At 43.2% G+C, this 16940-nt stretch overlaps 1 protein-coding gene across 1 annotated transcript in view; it reads right to left on the bottom strand.

Moving 5' to 3' along the window:
• Positions 1-16940, bottom strand: part of GAREM1 (GRB2 associated regulator of MAPK1 subtype 1) — a 94813-nt gene that overhangs the window by 8504 nt on the left and 69369 nt on the right. Inside the window, exon 4 of the mRNA XM_066578041.1 lies at positions 10335-11510. Coding sequence (XP_066434138.1) covers positions 10335-11510 — 1176 coding nt within the window. The remainder of the gene's footprint in view (positions 1-10334; positions 11511-16940) is intronic.

The raw sequence follows: 16940 nt of genomic DNA on the forward strand, positions 1-16940 counted from the left end.
ATCTGAAATCTGTTGGTACCCAGGCCCATCAGATCTAACTCCAGTATAACTTTAGATACAGAAATAGGAGGTGGTCACACTATTGGCGCCTAAAAACCACCTGTTGGAGAATCCGTATAAGGATACTTATGCACAAAGGCTAGTAATATAAAACTGTTCGCTCAACACAGAAAGATAGACAGGCAGATTGTAGCATGGACCCACTATTACAGAAAACAGGCAAATGACAAATTCTTGTTGAGGCCCAGTGGTTGTAGACAGTCGATGCGATACATCCATTGTTACTCCTTTTGAAGGAGTTTTTTTTATCAAGGTTACCCCTCCTTCCATAACTCCTGATGGACTCCACTCCCTGAAACTTTAACAGGTCTGGGTTGCCCCCGTGGTAATCCCTCATGTGATTTGCCACAGGCGTTTTGTCACCCCGTCGAATATTACCCACATGGGCTAATATTCTACGCCTGAATTCCTGCTTTGTCTTCCCTACATAGTTCTTCCTGCAGGGGCACGTAGCCATATAGACCAAATAGGAGGAACGACAGTTAAAGAACTCTCTCAAGATGTATGTTTTGCCAGTACTAGCACTGACAATCGTATCCCCCTTCAGTATATTGCGGCATGCTTGGCAATCAGAGCAGGGAAAGGTGCCTGTGGGTCTGGAGATCGTAAGCCAATTTTCAGATGGTTGTGTCCTAAGGTGGCTCTTTACAACCCTGTCCCTGATGTTGCGACCCCTTCTAAAGGTAAGTAGTGGATTCGTGGGTAATACAGTTTTAAGGTCTGGGTCCTCTTGGAGGATCCCCCAGTACTTGGACAGAATGTTGCGCATATAAGGGACTCCATTGTCAAAGGTGGATATGATCCTCAGTTGACTGTTAGAGTTCTTTATCTTAGGGACTAACAACGTTGACCTGTTCTGTTGTTTGGAGAATTGATATGCCGTTTCAATGGAGTTAGTGGGATAGCCTCTATCAGCAAATCTCTTTTTTAAGTCCGTGCTTTTAATTTCAAATTCCTTTGGGTTTGAACAATTGCGTTTCAGGCGCAGGAACTGCCCCTTGGGTATCCCTTTTTTTAGGGAATAAGGATGGGCGCTGTCCCAGGCCAGGAGGCTATTTGAAGCAGTTGGTTTTCTTTGGAGGAATATTGAATCCTTCTTAGTGATAGCATCATCTATCTCTCCTATCGCTATCCTTTGCTATAGTTTAGCTAGCGCTACTATCTAGCAAGTGAGGATATTTCTACTACTCTATTAGACGCTGTGCTAAGAAATAGGTTCCTGATGACGCCGCATTGATTGCGTCAGAAACCCGTTGAACTGCGTAATTTACTGAAAAAAAGCTACGTCTTTATCCTCTATTTACAGCCCCAGGCTGTTTTTTTGCTAGTATTGGTCTGCCGATACCATCCTTTTTTGAAAGGAATCCACCCTAATTCTCTTTTTTGGTTGGTTAGATTGTGCGCAATACGGGGATTTATTTACATCCCAGGCACTTTCTCCTACTAGGGTGTTATTCCTCTTAGGATTAATTTCCGTTTGGTCTCTAAAAAATGTGCTAGTGAGGTGAAACTTTTTTCTTCCCAAGCACACTCATGATCAAAATCTCCATCAGTAGACCAAGGAAACCTCTGACTAAATCTTGAATATATAAGTGGGGTTGTCCCTTTCAGTAAACGGCAGTGGTTACACTATATTAATTACAGGGTAGCCTCTGACTATCGTCCAAGCCGCAAAATGGTCTTTTACTTGATATGAGCCCTCTTTTCTGCTCTTCAGGTGATACGGTATCCCTCATTATACTAGCCTTGTGGGGATTACCTACTGAAGAAGCAACTGGTTTATGTTTTTTTTGTGTGTCCCTTTGGAAACTTGAGATTCAAGTTCCTTTTTAATATATTATTTATTAAAAGTTATATTTTAGTTTTCTTCTCGAACCCTACACTGAATAGTCTGCTATTCATGTAGAGGTTACTTTGACACGTACAATCTACCTAAGAATTGTACAGACCAAGTACATCCCTTCATGGCAATGGTATTCCCTAATGGCAGTGGTCTCCCTCAGCACGATGTGTCCTACCACACTGCAATGATTGTTCAGGAATTACCTGAGTAACAAAGTTAATGGTGTTGGCTTGGTCTCCAAATTCCCAAAATCTCAATCCAATTGAAAATCTGTGGAATGTTCTGCATAAACAAGTCTGATCTATGGAGACCCCCACCCCAGAACCTACATGACTTAAGGATCTGCTGCTACTGTCTTGGTGCCACATACTGCAGGACACCTTCAGAGGTCTTGTGGAGTCCATGCCTCGATGGGTCACATCTGTTTTGGTTGCACCGAGAAAACCTACACAATATTTGGCAGGTGACTTTAATGTTATGGCTGACCATGTATATCACATAGAACGTTGCCCTATATTCACACTACAGAAAGGATAAAATATAACATTAAGTTTTCATCAGTTCTTCTTATACAAAGAATAAACATGAAAGTTCAAGGAACAAAAGGAAAAAGTGACGTGTTTTCCTGTACATGTCAACAAAATATTCATTTTAACCACTAACTAACAAAACTTTTAAAGGTCATAACACTTTTTTTTGGTGAGAACACACCAAAAAACCAATTAGGTGCGAACAGAGCCTTAAAGGGGGTCATCCAGTTGTGAACTATTAATGGCCCTTCCTTAGGCTAGGCCATCATTAGTAGATTAGCAGGGATTTGCTGCCTGAGAGCCCAGCGGATCAGCTGTACTCTGGGTTGGTGTGCTCGTGCACTGAGCTGGTTTTTGCAGGAAGCAGCCCCGTTCCCACTGCAGTGGTCTAGCTTGGTATTACAGGCATTGATGTAAATTGGAACTCTGCCTGTAATACCAAGCATAGCCACTAGAGTGGGAATGGAGCTCTCTGCTTCCACAGATATTAACTTAGTGGGCAAGCGCACTGGTCCAGCAAACAGACAGGGCAGTAGACCCCCGCTAATCTACTACTGACAAGTAGTTTACAACTAGACTTTCATATGCATTAGCTAGGCAAAATGTAATCAACTGCAATGCTTTCTGAGAGTTAGAATCCTACAATGTATAACATACTATTGTTAGCACTAAAAAGTTTGTACACTACAATCTAAGAAAATGGAATTTTCATAGAGATTTTCGAATTCGCAGCATGTCCTACCGCAGATTTTTTACTGCCCCTTTCGCCCCCTAAAGTGGATGTGTTAGAGGTGGAGTATAAGGCTGGCTCCATATTCACAAAAGTACTAATAAATTAAATGAGAACTTTAAACACCTGTAAACCCCATTAACTATCCTGTGTGGGTTTCTGCATCCCTTCTCAAATTTGACATTAATGGTAGGTAAAAGGCGACGAAATAATAAACCATTTCACTTAATGTTATTGAAGCAATTTGAAGAAAATTTTCGAGTCCTGCTTCTGTTACCATGTGATTTTGGATGTAGTACCAATATACCACTTACTGCAGTGCACATGGGTGGCAATAACAAACACGAGACACACCGCAACACGTGGTACATTCTGCGCCAAACTCCCCGTGGCCACCTGCAGATTTTGATGCAGAATTGAAAACTGTACAAAGATGCGTTCACATGGCGAAGATTAGTTGTGGATCTGCAGCGGAGCCTCACCAAAATCCACAAGAAAATCTGCAGCAAATCAGCAATGTGTGAACAGATCCTAAATCTTTCCCCAGTAAGACCTGCAGATCCAGGTGCAGCGGCAGCTTAAGCAGCATTTGGCCGTTCGGCTAGGTGAATAATTCCACCCTTGTCAAAGCACCTATGGTGGAACCTGTGGACACGGAGTATAGGCGGTAGTGGGCATTACATACTGGCCGCTAGACAATATTGAAAAAACCTCTGTACAACAGGGTCGTTGTTCGCGGGCTGCAGAGATTGCATAGCCCAGTGTTTCCCAACGCCAGTCCTCAGTTGGGAACACTGGCATAGCCCATGTGCCACATAAGAGAATCCCCATATTATACATGGAACATGGCAGTGGGGTATTTTACATTGGCTCCAGGAGCTTTAATTTATGTCTCTACTTGGCAACCTTATGTCTGATGCCTTGTGTGAGAATTCTGACAAGTGACCCGAGTACCATGATTCACCCTGTATGTTTCATCACATATAAAGTTGTCAATGACTTGGCCGCTTTGATGCTGCTCTCCAGCACTCGCCTCCTAATCACAGGGTGTGACCCCAATTAGAGCAGAGTCTACCACACATCACTTCACTGAAGTCTCAGTTAAGCTCTTGAGTAATGAAGTTTCTGGATGGGCTCCAGACTGTTCTTTAAGTAGTAATGTTGTACAGACAGGTTCCTCTGCATTACAAGCAGCTTCTTGGTAAAACTGTCAGGCTGATTTACATTTCTTGCCCTACTTCTGCTGGCATTTAAGAATCCGCGGTCCAGTAGCAAGTGCAATGACGAAACCGATGAGAATATAAAATATGTCCTATGTTAACCAGCGTTTGGTACGTACCTACCGATTTTCTCCCAATAATCTGAAATCATTCAAGAACCAAGTAGAGAATTACCGTTCATAGACGAACGACTGCCTGTTTACACAGACTGATCGCCGTTGGCAGCGTTTACACAGAACGGTTATCTCCAGCGCTGCAGGATCCAGCGGTAATCGTTCCATGTAAAAGGGCCCCCAGATCAACCATGGAGAGAACAAACAGCGATGGACACCTTATTGAAGTCCTTGTAGACGTGTCTGCACGTTCATTTGTAGGATACGGCCCCCCTTGGCTGACATGCTGGGTGCTGTAGTACTACAAACTCACATTACAGCAGATGAAAACGGTGGTCAATCTGAACGATGATGAGAAATCGCATCCCATCCACAAAGCCCTCATCGGTTTATTCCCAGACATAGCAGTATATGCATAGTAGTGTGGGTGTGTTTGCTTGTAGCTGTTCCCAATTATTCTGCTTGGATTCCTGACATGTGTGGGAAGTTACTTGAGAACACATTATTATAAATCCCTGTGTGCTACCTGTAATTTGAGGCTCATGTTTCCACCCAGACATGTGAATAACCACTTCTGAAAACACTCCATCCCGTACAAGGCAGACTCCGAAGAGGACACCCTGTCTGTATTCTTCTGCATGGTGCTCAACCATCTGCAGTTATGTGGGATATTCCTCCTGATGTGCGACCTGTCAGAGTCAGGAGAGTCAAAATCTGCACCAAGTCCACTATGCAGGTATGCAGCTGATTTCCAGTCAAAATCCGCAGAAATGGCACAGACTTTACTCTGTTTTGGATGCAGAAATGCTGCAAAATGTTCTGTTGTGGACGTTTCACTAACATTTCTGCTGTGTGTAAATATAAGCCCCATAAACTAAGTTTTCACAGTCCAGTGCGTGCGCTCTCCCATGGACTTGGGTAGAACGACATGCGCACGGGACTCAGCATGCGATTTCAGCAGCGGGCACCGAAGCATGCAGGAAGCAGGTGAGTATAAAGAATTCATCACCCGGCTCTGTCACCTTGTCTAACAGCACCATCACTTAGTTTAGGTAGGTGACCGATTCCGTTTAAAGGGAACCTGTGGCCAGGATCAGTCTGACTGAGCCACATACTCTGAGCCATCGCGCTGTCCTATTACAGCAGAATATATGGGAGACTCCTGAAAAGAGCTTGGAAGTTTATGTATTAAAATATTTGATATTTTATTATTTACATTTTTTTTAACTAGATTAATATTAAAATGCATCTAAGACAGTGATGGTGGAGAACAAGGAGTGGAAGTACAATGGGAAGGGCTTCTTGCATTTCTAATTAAGGCCCATTTAGATGGGACGAATGTCGGGCAAACGATGCCCGACACTTGTCCCCGCACATACTCACTTCCATACTTCCGCACAGGAGTTTGTATCGCTGGCTCACAGCGGGGCAGCTAGAGGAGATTTCACTCCTCGCTCTCCTCCGCACCTCTTTATTGACATAACATAGCGGCTGTTCAATACTGAACGGCTGCTATTTACACTGAGCGATCAGCTCATCGTCCATCGTTTATGCTACATACAAGATGGGCGATGAGTTTAACTATGACAGTGCAGTGTAAAATAGCAGCCGTTTAGTATTGAACAGCCACTATGTTAACTGAATGGAGAGGGGCAGGGGGGAGCGAGAACTGAAATCTGCTCCTGCCGCCCCGCTGTGAGCCAGCGAGCACAGGAGCTACTATGTGCGGGGACGAGTGTCGGGCCTTGTTTGCCCAATATTCGTCCCGTCTAAAGGGGGCTTTACCCAGATCACTGTACAACTTGTCCATATTCACAAACACACTCCATGCCACAGCTAGATAAGGCAACTGTTAGCTACTAGAAATCTGAGACTCACATGAAAATACAACTCATTATTTGCAACGGGTGTATTCACAAGGTCGATTTTACTCTCACAGCGATGCTGCCAGACTTGCCTGAGAACATGTAGATGTGTTGTCCGTGTGCTGTGCGATGCGAGTTGCACCTGAGAATGTTGTGAGCCATTCACTGGTGCCTGTTTGAATGCACCCTTAAAGAGACTCCGTCACCATGTTTTGCACCCCTATTTTAGGGCAGCACAAGGTAGTGACAGTAACACTGCTTGCATCGATATCCCTGCTGTGTGGATCCATGCAGTAGTTTTGGAGAAACTTTACTTATATTAATAGCAGCAAATACAAAGAGGACTACTTAAAGTAATCCTGGATATTAATGCTCTTTAGCTAGCTGTAACCACCTCGCCCTCCAGCCATTGGTTGACTGTTGTCTGCCAATCATTGGCTGGAGGGTGGGGTGGGTGTGGCTAGGCTGCAGCTCATGAATATGCAGGACTAGTTCTGTATTTCACTGCTACTAATTAAATTCAAGTTTCTCCAAAATTACTACACAGATCTACACTGCAGACATATTACTAATCAGTGTGACCGGCACTACCTTATACTGCTCTCAGCGAGGACCGCAAGAGAATGCTGATAGATACCCTTTAAAATCTTACGGGTCTCTTAAGGTGACAGTGCCAACGCTTATTGAAATTAGATCTGAAAATCCTAACATTAAATTTTACTTCTCTTTTGTAGCTATTTTACTACTGGGGGTCTACAGGATTACAAAGACAGGTCTGGTTTCCTCCAAAAGCAGCACCCCACCTGTCCATGGGCTGTATGTAGTACTGCAGCTCAACCCCAGTCACTTCCACACAACCCATGGACAGGGGAGATGCATGGAAGACAGCATGCATGCTTTTCTAATCCTGTACCAATGAAAAAATTGCTTGGTCACTAGCACCCAAAATACGCTGGTCACTAATAGGTTAACCATGGCTGTCTACAATACAGGGAATACACTAAAATTCGAAAGAATGTGTTCCCTTTCAGTAACTGTAGCAGCTCCTGTCTGCACCATCCGCAGCTGTGTAGGATGACACTGTAATACCACAACATACTGCACGGCTATGTTCTTCCGTGCAGCTCTGGACGGACCTGTATAGGACAGCTCAACAGTTTCCTTTAGTTGTGTGGGCAGAAGCAGCTGGGAGATTACACAATTCACTTCTGTATAGTTTACCATTTTTAATCCAAATGATTTTTGGACTGGGTGATGTCACATTTTATTATCACTATGATATACTCTCCAATCCCCAAGAATAAAGCATCTGACCAAAAAGATTACCAGTCTGTGCTTTTAACCACATATGGCATCCAGCAAAGCAAAACCAGTCTTAAGTTTCATCATCAGCATCATTATTATTACTAAGGTGTTTTGTTCTCGTTAAGCCTCCATTGGTCCCAGCCATAATGACCTCAGACATGCAGGATGTGGGATGCTACCAGTCGCTATGTGAAGAATGTCAGCTATGATGTACACACGGACTTTTGTGTGGCGCGGAATAGGAATGCCTAGTTTGTCACACTTCTTTCCTGGCACTGTACTTCTATGCAATCAATGGTTTACTATACTTCTACTATCCTCTGATAACTAGAGGACCAAGAGGTTATAATTAACAGTTTTTAGGTACTGAATGTACAGTCTAAGGGCTGATTTACACATATTACAGCTCCATTTTGTAAGAACACAAAATAGAGACTCATGAGGCTTCTTCTATACATTAGTATAATTCCCATTTTATTCATGCCGTACGAATAAATCCGGTTTCACATCCAGCTGGAGGTTCTGTCGCAGATCCGGCTGAAAGTATTGGAAGAAAGAGAGCTGCATGCAGTGCTTTTTCTTCCATCTAAAAGCCGGGCAGCTGGCGGAAAGCGGGCAGACTCCATTATAGCCAATGGTGTTCGTCCAGGGCTGCTTGGTTCCGTCCAGAGATGGAACCGTTTGGCTGCGGATATTCTCCTTTCTTGCTCCTCAAATGGAGCAGGAAAGCGGAATCTCCAATGTAGATGTGAAACCACCCAAAGACAGGAAAAAAGTCATGGCAGGTTCCATGGAATAGTAGCAGCAAAAAGTCCAGCATTTGGAGGGTCCTAGCATAAGGCTTTATTGTAGACCATACCTAAAATCCAGGGTAATGTTAAAAAGTCTGATACTGACTTGCAAGAATGCTGCCTTCCAAAAAGGTGGTGCTGCAGAGATATTGTTCCATCTTCCCATTTACATATCTCCCAGAGGCGCATTGATGGCCTTATAAGTCTCCTCACACACCTTCTAGATGCTCTCCTTAAGGGGAAACGATACCTTTCTGACCCACATCTATGGGCCTCTCACTCTCCAAGCTAGACACCTGCTGCACACTGATGAGGGGCCAACACCCCAACACAGCGGTCTGTATGTATAGGGTTAACTTCTGTTCTGGAGAGGACTCTGGCTTTGGCTCACAATTCCCAACCATTGTTGCAAGGCTTGTTAAGAAGTCTGACATTGACTTGCAGGAATGCTGCCTTCCAATAGGTGGCACTGTAGAGGTATTGTTCAACCTTCCCATTGGAAAAATAACAAAAAGGATCAGTACTCACCCCTCCTCTGCCGACACGATCCAGCACTGAAGCCCTGCTGTGGTCCCGACTTTTCCTATGGCAGATGACATCAGCGGGAGTCACCTGATCACCCGTTCTCCTGGCATCAGCAATCACATCCTGGGTGCCATGATACCAGGAGTTCAGAACAGTGCCGCGGCAGTCTCTGATTGGGGTAAGTACGGATCCTTCTGCTATTTTAGCACAGTTGGTGGTACAGGGGAGATTGTTTCCCGGTAACCGGAGAGCCCCTTAAAGGTAGGTTACATTGTTTAACATTGCTTTGAAGTTTACATATGCTTCTATCTGACCTCTACTAATAACATTGATGCACATGTGTGTGTGATTCTAAGACATCCGTGTTGTATGTTCATGTGATTAATGTTCTCATGTTCAAATGCATAACACATATGCCATGAGTAAGGGCTTCACAACTGTCCGAAATGTGTAGGGATGGCGTTTTTTTACTCCGTTTTTTCATCACCCTGGATTTTAGGTAAGGTCTGTAATAAAAGTTTATACTAGGACCTGCCGAGGGCTGAACTATGTGCATTTGCTATTACGGTTTCTTGTACCTAACTGAGGGTAAGCTCTTGCAGCGTAGGTGGACACTACAGCTAGCTGGATAATTGTTCCTTCTCCTCATGTTCTACTAAATGCATAGAAGTATTCTCCCATACAAGCATTACTTCTAATGGAGAACATCTTCAGACACATGGCACCCAAAACAATCTGCACTGAGAAGCTAAATTGTGCCCATGTGCTGCTACCTGGCTTCCGTACGCTGGTCTTGGCGTGGTCTTGTGTGCACGATCGCTGACTGTGAAGGACTCCAGCTTATGACCAATGAGCGCATGGACTATTGCAACAATTAGGGGTTTCAGCAATCGTACTTTTAGGAATACTATGTTACAGACACATGCTAGTATTAGGAGTTATATATATTCTAATTTTTTAGATATATCATTGCTCACTAATGCCGGATATTTGTATGATAATTTGACCTGAAAATAGAGCGACATTGAAAAAGGAAACTTCAAGGTGCGATTAGATCAAGATTATACGACAGATTTTAAAAACCACAAAACCTCTTCCCTTTCCAATATCCGCGCGGCCCTTCCCCTGCAGACCCATTACTTACACTTTTTAGCAGTGACCTTTTTTACGCTCATAACTGAGACCTCTAAAACACATGCAAGGTCTAAGAGTTGATGGTTGCACTTGATAGCAGAATTACATTAACGCTATCCTAAGGTGTGTGTGACTACCACGACTCAGAAGGGGTTATATCTTACACCAAAACGTTACATTTAAAATCAATGTGACCGAAAATGTAGACGTCTACTCACAGCTTCTGATTTGGGAGGCACTGGAGGTGGAGGCAAAGATATATCCAAACACTTGCTTGTCAGTAGAGATCCGGGAGATGAGAGAGAGGTCGTGCCGCCCTTGGAATGCAACGACCCCCGAAAAGGATCACATTTGTTCTTCTCGCTTTGTGAACGGGTAAGCGGTTGTCCCCCACGTTTCCCACTTCCCAGTTCTAACCAGAGCTCCTCGTAGGGAAGCTCTGGCTTGGCTGGTAAACTTACTGATTCCTCACCACTTTCAGGGAAAAGGTAGTCACTTCCGCTGTCACCAGAGTCTTGGTACGGAGAGGAATCTTGAGGGAACACAGCCCAATCCCCACAAATGTCCCGACAACCATGTAGGTTCACCTCGCTGTTTCCATGAAGATTGTTTCCATAAACACAGACAGAAAGTCTATGAAAGGATTGGGTCAGCTCATCGCGGGCGTAACTGAGGGAGTTGGGTATGTGGCTATGTCCAGAGCAGTAACTCTTTTTGGGACTCTTGCATTCTTCATTCCAGTCTACTTTTACATCCCTCACCGCACGGGAGTATTCCTCTATATCAAACTGCTCTTGGCATACGTTGTACCAATGTTGCACTACGGATTCTTGCCACATTTCTCCTTTTGCTAGATTTTCGGGAAGGCTAAACGTTGGGACAGATAAATGTAATGGAAAATGCATGGGAATGATTTTACCGGCACGCAGCACACAACAAACGACAACAGTCTTAGTCTGTATATTGACAAACTTGTACCGATGTCCCTCACGTATAAAATGAAGGTCGTACGGGTTACGGGGAGGTGGGCTAGGCACAGTCACATTCACGGGCAGTCGCGTCTTCTCCACAATGTTACGGATCGTATGTTCCCCGTCTTGCATTTGAATCTCTAGAGGACTGCGCGTGCTAAACCTCCCTTTACACTGAAACGGAAGGCTGATGCTTTCATTAGTTCTATGGTTCATACATATCAAGCACGGCATTTTGCCTTTCCCCAATTTGCTGATTGAGTTCAATTTTCCAATTTTCTTAAATATGTTATTCAGACGCGACTTCTCCTTGGATGTTTTTGCATAAAGAATCTCAGCCTGGCCCATTAGCGTCAGTTCATCTCCAGTAGACAGAGTGATGTTATACACTTCTGTATCTTCATTGCACTCTCCTGAAGCAACCTGTAAGTACAGTAAATTGGGTTATATGATTTGCATCATCCACAGGGAAGAGCTGCTATATAAAAATCAGATACCACATGCGTAGAAAGTGATTATTGAAGAACTTGAATAGAAACAAGAACATACTTGGTCGGTAGCCAACTATACAAGATTACTAGTCTAATATTTCTTCAGGAGATAAGAAAATCCTACATGTCAAGGATATTATTAAAGGGGTTATTCCCCCAAAACATTTAATCTTTAAACCCAAAGAAATACATAACCCTCAAAAACACTGACCTATGAACCAACTGCAAAAGTCCCTAAATATCCCACTAATATCTACCATCTCAGGACCAATGAGAACTCTTTAATCAGGGACTTTTTCTCCCCTACACCGGACTTATTTTATACATTTATATAGCGCATACTTATTCCATAGTGCAACACTATCCCCACTGGGGCTCACAGTCTAAAGTCCAATTTACAAGCAACGATTGCTGCTCAAAATTCATTCAAACGGTCTAAATGAGCGATTATAGTTACATGTAAAAGCGGGCAGTTGTGCACTATTCGCTTATTTGTCGTTTATCGCTGGGTTTTTAGCAGATATAAAAAAAAGTTGTCAGGCAGTTCAAAATTCGTTCCACTTAAATTGAAATCGTGCAGTCTTTTGAGTGGCTTTACGACCTGAAGGGAGTAAACAATGTACTCATTGTGTTTGCCTGGCATACACAATGAGAACATTGTTTAAGGCCCATTTAGACGGGCCGAGTATCGGGTAAATGATGCCAGACACTCGTCTCCGCACATACTAATTTCTGTGCACCTGCATGGGAGCTAGTATTGCTGGCTAACAGCGGGGCGGGAGAAGGAGAGTTCACTCCTCGCTCTCCCCGAACCCTCTCCATTGCCTGAATATAGCGACTGCTCAATAATGAGCGGCTGCTATTTACACTGAGCGATAAGTGATCAGCTCATCGTCCATTGTTTATGCAGCATAAACGATGGGCTGAACGCTGATCGTTCAGTGTAAATAGCAGCCGTTCAGTGTAAATAGCAGCCGTTCAGTGTAAATAGCAGCCGTTCAGTGTAAATAGCAGCCGTTCAGTGTTGAACAGCCGCTATGTTAAGGCAATGGAGAGGGTCGGGGAGAGCGAGAGGAGAGAAATGTCCTGCGCAGGCTCCTTGCTGTGAGCCAGCGATACTAGCTCCTGTGCAGGTGCACGGAAGCTAGTATGTGCGGGGACGAGTGTAGGGCATCATTTGCCCGACACTCGTCCTGTCTAAATGGGCCATTACTCATGCCAGGAGAAAACAATGAAATCCTGCTGGTTAGATAATCCCTCACATAAAAACACGTCCAATTAAGCAAACAACTATTTCTACTTTTACTAAAAGTTTACTTTAGCTAATAAGGGAAAAAAGAGGATTTCAAGCCATTAAATTATATGCAAAAAAGTCGTCAATTTGTTCAGTTGTTCAGCCGTTTAAGCGACAATCTTTGCATGTAAATGAGGCTTAAGTTCACCTATGATTATGTTTTTGGAGTGTAAGAGGAAACTAGAGTACCTGTAGGAAAACCACACAAACACAGGGAGAACATACAAATTCCATGCAGATGTTGTCCTTGGTGGGATCTGAACACAGCAACAGTGCCAACCACTTAGCCATCGTGCATTTTAGGGCATGTACTGTCTATACTGCTGACCAAAATACATGTCGTATACCAGTGCTCCCCAACTCCAGTCCTCAGGGACCGCCAACAGGTCATGTTTTCAGGATCTCCTCAGTATTGCGCAGGTGATGTCATTATTGTGAATGCCTCAGACATTGCTGCAGGTGTTCTTACCATAGGATATCCTGAAAACATGACCTGTTGGTGGTCCCTGAGGACTGGAGTTGGGGACCCCTGTCGTATACAATGTGAATTAGGCTCTCTCTCATACACATAGCGCAGGGTTTGTGTTCTAGCTGGAGAAGCCTCTTTAGAGCTGCTTTTAAGCAATTCACTAAATGCTTTGTATTGCATGCCAATCTCCTATATGGTACAAAGAATAGACAAACAATAGCCAATCAAATCAAATATACTAAAATGACTAATACTCTTCTGCAGAGTGGGACAAACAGGAATACAAGACATGTATACCTAAGGACTTTCACAACTGAAGCATTTATGGTATATCCATATGCTATAAGCCACTGACAGAGGTAGGAACCCATCCATTGGGAGAGCAGGGGTGTTCTGACACTTCTTTGATGATGTATAGTGAATACTGTATCATCTTGGGTGGAGAGGTGGACCAGCTTGCATGGGTGTTCTCTTAATTGAAGTCCACTGGAGCACTTGAGATCCTTCCAACTCAATAGAGAGCATTGCACAAGAATGGCTACCTCTATTTTATGTCAATGCAGCTGATGAGCACATAATAATGGTGGTGATGGGGCAGGAGCAAACAGTTTTCTGGAAAACCCACCTAATGGGAAGTGAGATCCACATTCATTGGGGACTACAAGTGCTTCAGATAGGAATACCCCATTACCAGTAGTTAATATATGGTTAGGGGCAGCGCCTGTGTAGGAATGCGACCCTACCCACTAGCACTGGATTCCCCGTCCGCTGTGATGCTTCTGAGTGCCTTACAACCCATAGGACATCGAGTGGTTGGAGTGCAGCTAGAGACTTTAAAGACCCTTGAAGGTGTGGGAAAAATGCAGTGAAAATGGAGTATGGAAAAAAGGAATTATCTGTGTTTGTAAGGGTTCTATTCTTATAAATGGAATAGAACAATCCGGCAAAACAATGTCCCAAAAAATATATTTTTTATTATTCCAACAAATAAAAAAAAAAACACATAAAAGGTGTGACCCATAGGTCAGGTGTGATAAAAGGGGCAACTTTAGCCCTGAAGGGCGTTTACCATGCATATTTACACCTGACATATGGGTCACACCTTTGTATGTTTTTTGATTTGTTGGAATAATAAAATATATTTTTGGGGACATTTTGACGGATTGTTCTGTTCCATTTATAACAATAGAACCCTTACATGCGCAGAGAATTCCTTTTTTCCAAACTCCACTTCATTTTAAAGTGGTAACTTTATTGGGAGTCAAAGAGGCATTTAATAAAGGTAAGCATATTTGAATTTTCTGTATTTTTTCTTAAAATTTGTGTTCAATTTCATTAACTTTTTTTTTTTTTTTTTTTTTTTTAAACACACTTCATATCATCAAGGAATAGAGTTGGAAGTCATTGACATGCAGGTCTATTGGTAGGGCATGTACGAAATCACTGGGATCCTCTGCAATAGTGACCCAGAGGACTTGTCATTCTTACAATTTGGGGGTCAGGAGAGATCTTTCTGTAATCTCTTCCCGTGTACTACTGTTAAGTTACCGGGTGTCACTATATCTGTAATTTTCTTCCAGCCATGATCTGGAGGAAGAGCAGGGAGCTGAACCTGCTCAGAAGTAGAGCGGCGCCAGCTGTTCTCGGAAAATCCGTAATTCTTGTTATTATCACAAGAACAAGTTGACTGCGCTCAACTCAGAACAAACAGCAAAGGGATTATTTTATCTGAGGAGCTACGGTTATTGTTTTTGGAGAAAAGACGGCTTAGGTTTGACCCAATTACTATGTATAAATACATGAAAGGTCAGTGCAGATGTCTATGGATTTTATTTTTATATCAAGCTTTGTAACTCTGGGGAGAATACAGGAAAATATGTCACCATCAGCAAAGAATAAGAGCGGTGAGACAATGGGGGACATATGAATGGATTAGAGGAGGGGTTGCCGCGCCACCCTACCACCACACAAAGTTGCCCCCCTTCCCCTTTGGAAGACTTGGCTTATTCATGCATTGCATGCACAAGGCGCTCGGTGATCTGCATCTTCCCTGTGGTATTGATACTCGTTGTGTGGGTAATATGCACCAATATAGGCAATGGAAATTTAACACATTCAGTACCGCGTATTTTACTTGAGTGAAAAACAGGTATAATAGGTAGGGCGACATACGCCTGTGTGAGTCAACCCTTATTTTTACTGGTTCTGCTACTATGAATCAGTATGCCTTCTCAGGGGTTCATGCAGATATCCATCCTAGGTTTAAGGTAAGGGTTCCCTTTTGGGGAATCTACAATTAATTTAAGAAATGATATATATATATATATATATATATATATATATATATATATATATATATATATATATATATATATATATATATATATATATATATATATATATATATATATAATGTAAATGAGGCCATTCCAAAAACAGAGTGGGGAAACTGTGGGGGCATCAGCATCCCTGCCATCCTGTCAGCAGAGAGCAATACCAAAGAATAGAAGTGTTAGTGAATTATATAGAAGTCACATAATTCATTTAAAATCTTACAACAGTTTTTGGCCAGACTGGTGGAACTCTACAGACCCTCAACATTAACCTGGATTGTGCCATTACAGAGATATGCCCTCCGCAAGGCCAGAGCTGATGCCAGCCACACCAACGGGGCAGCTGCGCAGAAACAGTTGGAAGTACACTCCAACTAGATTACATACTGCAGTTTTACAATCATGGCTAGACCCCTGCAGGATACTAATCAGTGATTGCAGTGTATGGAAAAAGGTTACTGTGTATAAATACTTCATTCTTTACATTATCCTCCTTGCAGCCTGTGCTATAAACCAGAGTCCCATTGACATGACTGTACAGTAAACTAATACAGGGAAATGTATCTGTCCCACCACATTATACACTCATCGTAAAAAACAAAATCCATCCACTAGAAGGAGTTGTCAGAATTGAGGGAAACTTTCTCTGTGTGATTGTAATGTTAATACAAGTGGTTACAATATCAGAGCAAAAGGATCATTTATTGTGAAAAACTTAACACTTGCATGGAGCCTCTCCTGTTGTTGTACTGGTGCATCTTGTCTCCACCGGAACTAGGGGTGGAGAAAAGGGTTGGTCTGGCTCAGTGACAGGGAAGGGTCAGGTTACGCTGCCAGTAGTGGATTGGCTGCTGCTCCCCACACACAGCATGTCAGGTCCCGCAGGTTCCGTGTTAAGCCCTGAGAGTGACAGCGTGGGATTGCAGTGATGACAGATTCCAGCGAGAAGGCACGACACCGGCCAAGGGAGACTGACAGCGGGGGACCGAAGTGGAGCTGATCCTGCACTTCTCTTCCTGCAGCAGTAAGACATGCAGCAAAAATGATCTGGTCGTGGAATACGGCACCACACAAAGTGTTTTTGTAAAAGAAAAAAAAGGGGGTGCGGGGGTTTATTTCTATATATTTGGTTTGTCATACTCTCACCTGTAGAATACAGTTGACATCATTTTTATACAACCTGGGGAGCATCAAAACGGAATCCTAAAAAAGAATGGCGATATAGCTTTGTTTTCCATTTATCCCCAGCAGAAAAAAAATTATATG

This window comes from Eleutherodactylus coqui, chromosome 9 (genome assembly GCF_035609145.1).
Source record: "Eleutherodactylus coqui strain aEleCoq1 chromosome 9, aEleCoq1.hap1, whole genome shotgun sequence".
Lineage (NCBI taxonomy): Eukaryota > Metazoa > Chordata > Amphibia > Anura > Eleutherodactylidae > Eleutherodactylus > Eleutherodactylus coqui.